Source organism: Hydra vulgaris, chromosome 13, assembly GCF_038396675.1.
Source record: "Hydra vulgaris chromosome 13, alternate assembly HydraT2T_AEP".
NCBI classification, from domain to species: domain Eukaryota; kingdom Metazoa; phylum Cnidaria; class Hydrozoa; order Anthoathecata; family Hydridae; genus Hydra; species Hydra vulgaris.
Genome location: NC_088932.1, coordinates 34,387,626 through 34,389,668, shown reverse-complemented (window position 1 = coordinate 34,389,668; position 2,043 = coordinate 34,387,626). Strand labels below are relative to the sequence as shown.

At 25.3% G+C, this 2,043-nt stretch overlaps 1 protein-coding gene across 1 annotated transcript; it reads right to left on the bottom strand.

Moving 5' to 3' along the window:
* Positions 1–455: 455 nt before the first annotated feature.
* Positions 456–2,043, bottom strand: LOC100198579 (uncharacterized). Its single transcript, XM_065816446.1, has 2 exons — positions 1,924–2,043; positions 456–1,256 (listed from the first exon to the last, which is right to left on the bottom strand). Exon 2 carries the CDS (start codon positions 1,228–1,230, stop codon positions 769–771), a length of 462 nt encoding a protein of 153 aa, XP_065672518.1. The 5' UTR covers positions 1,231–1,256; positions 1,924–2,043; the 3' UTR covers positions 456–768.

Genomic DNA, 2,043 nt, shown 5'->3' with positions numbered 1-2,043 from the left:
AGTTTAAACTTTTATTTTAACAAAAACTTAATAAGGGATTGAGAAATAAAGTTTATGCTAAAAACTGAGTTTTTAAGTCAATATACAATTCATGCCACTGATTAAAAGTCGATTGGAGTGTAAAGCAAACCATTTAACTTAAATGGCTAGATTTGAATACCTTATTTCACTTTATAATTAAAACTGTAAAGTAAATTTTAACAACGAATTTAAATTTTCTTGACTACAAGACTTAAATACATGCATGAAGAACTATATTTAAAACTAAGTTTGAATTAAAAAACACCAATAATAACATCTTTTAAAAAAGTTACTATATATATATATATATATATATTAATGCAGTTGTATTCAAAAAATTTTAGTTCTAATGTGTAAGAGAAAAAAACTTAAATTTTATGAGACAAGGAAATATTAAATAGAATTGTCACATTAATAAAACAAAATAACAACAATTGAACCAAAATTTTTTATTACTCGTAATAAAAATCTAAATATTAACAGATGGTATCTATATATATTGTAATATAATACAAACTTTTTTATATTTAAATTTAACATCACAACCAATAAAAATATTAAGTTCATGGGAAAAATCTTGATTCTCAAGATTACAAAAAGAATGGACAGTTTAAAAAATGGCTTAAGCAAAATTTCAAAATTTCCTAGAAAAATTTAAATCTATATATTTGTTTGAATCAAAACCTTGGATGTTTAAAGAATATCATTATTTATTAGACTTTTTAGCATTAACCAGAAGAGAAAAAGTTACTTTGAAGTCAGACAAGCATCCAATATAGCCTTGTATGATAGATCTTCTTTTGAATTAGCTTGAATTTTAATTCCGAAACCAGGACAGCCTTTCTCAACTGCAGATTTACTTGATGTTATTGTCATCTTTGTTTTTGCAGGACCATTGTCGTCAACATATGTAATAAAAATTACTTTTGAGCGATGACCGTCCTTTACTTCATAATTTAACACAAAAAAAGCATATCCTGATCCTTTTTCCAAAAGATGTGATACCATGTGATCAAAGGCTGGGTGTTCTTTCTGACTAAACTTTGGATCTTCAGCACTAGTACCAATTGGAGGACAAAGATCAGGAACAATATTGATACCGTCTAATTTGAAAATCAGGAAATCATGAGTAGGTTTGTTGCTGTTGCCTTTAAACTCATTGAATGTTGTAACACAGTCAGGATGTAGTTTTGCACCTGAATTAGCCATGCTTGTGACTTAGATTTTATTTAAATCTGAAAAAAAATGATTTTAAAAATATCCAAGTTACTTTACAAAGTTATTTCTTAAAAAAAACTTAACCTATTATCTTGCAAAGTGTAGCTAATATACTATGTGCTATAAAACATTATTTAACAAAAAAATCGAACTCTAAGAATACATAATTATAAATAATACAATAAACAGTCTATGAAGTCATATTTAAAATCATATTTAAAAAATCATATTTAAAAAATTTTTATAAACTTAACTTTATTAAACAAATAAAATTTAAAAAAGGTTACTAGATAAATTTATTCTACATAACATTTTTATATAACTCAACTAGTACATATCAGCAAAGCAATATACTTATATTTTTGAATTTATAACATATTGAAATATCTCTATATTATAATCTATACTTGGCAGGTTAAGATTAGTATACAGAGATATATGCACATACAAGTATGCTAAAATTTTTTGCACATATTGAAAAAAACTGATTTTTTGTTGTATACAGCTGTTTGTAAAAAATCTCAAAACATATTTACCAGGTTGATTAATGATATACTTATCAGATCTCTGGAAAAAAAATAATTAAAAAAATACATCATAAACACCAATTATTAAACATCATTCTCTGAGATAAAAAAAAACCCCTTAAGTTAATAGGACGTAAACTTTAAAAGACACGTTTACCTCTAAGTAAATTGCTAAACTATCCTTAGAGACCAACCTTCCAAAGCATTTATTCTTATCAGAATGTCACGTGAATTACTGAAAACGCCTTTTAGCTATTTTGCTCGATATGCCCTATAA

Coding starts and splice junctions, on each gene's coding strand:
- LOC100198579 (XM_065816446.1), bottom strand. CDS start 1,230: ATGGCTAATTCAGGTGCAAAACTACATCCTGACTGTGTTACAACATTC.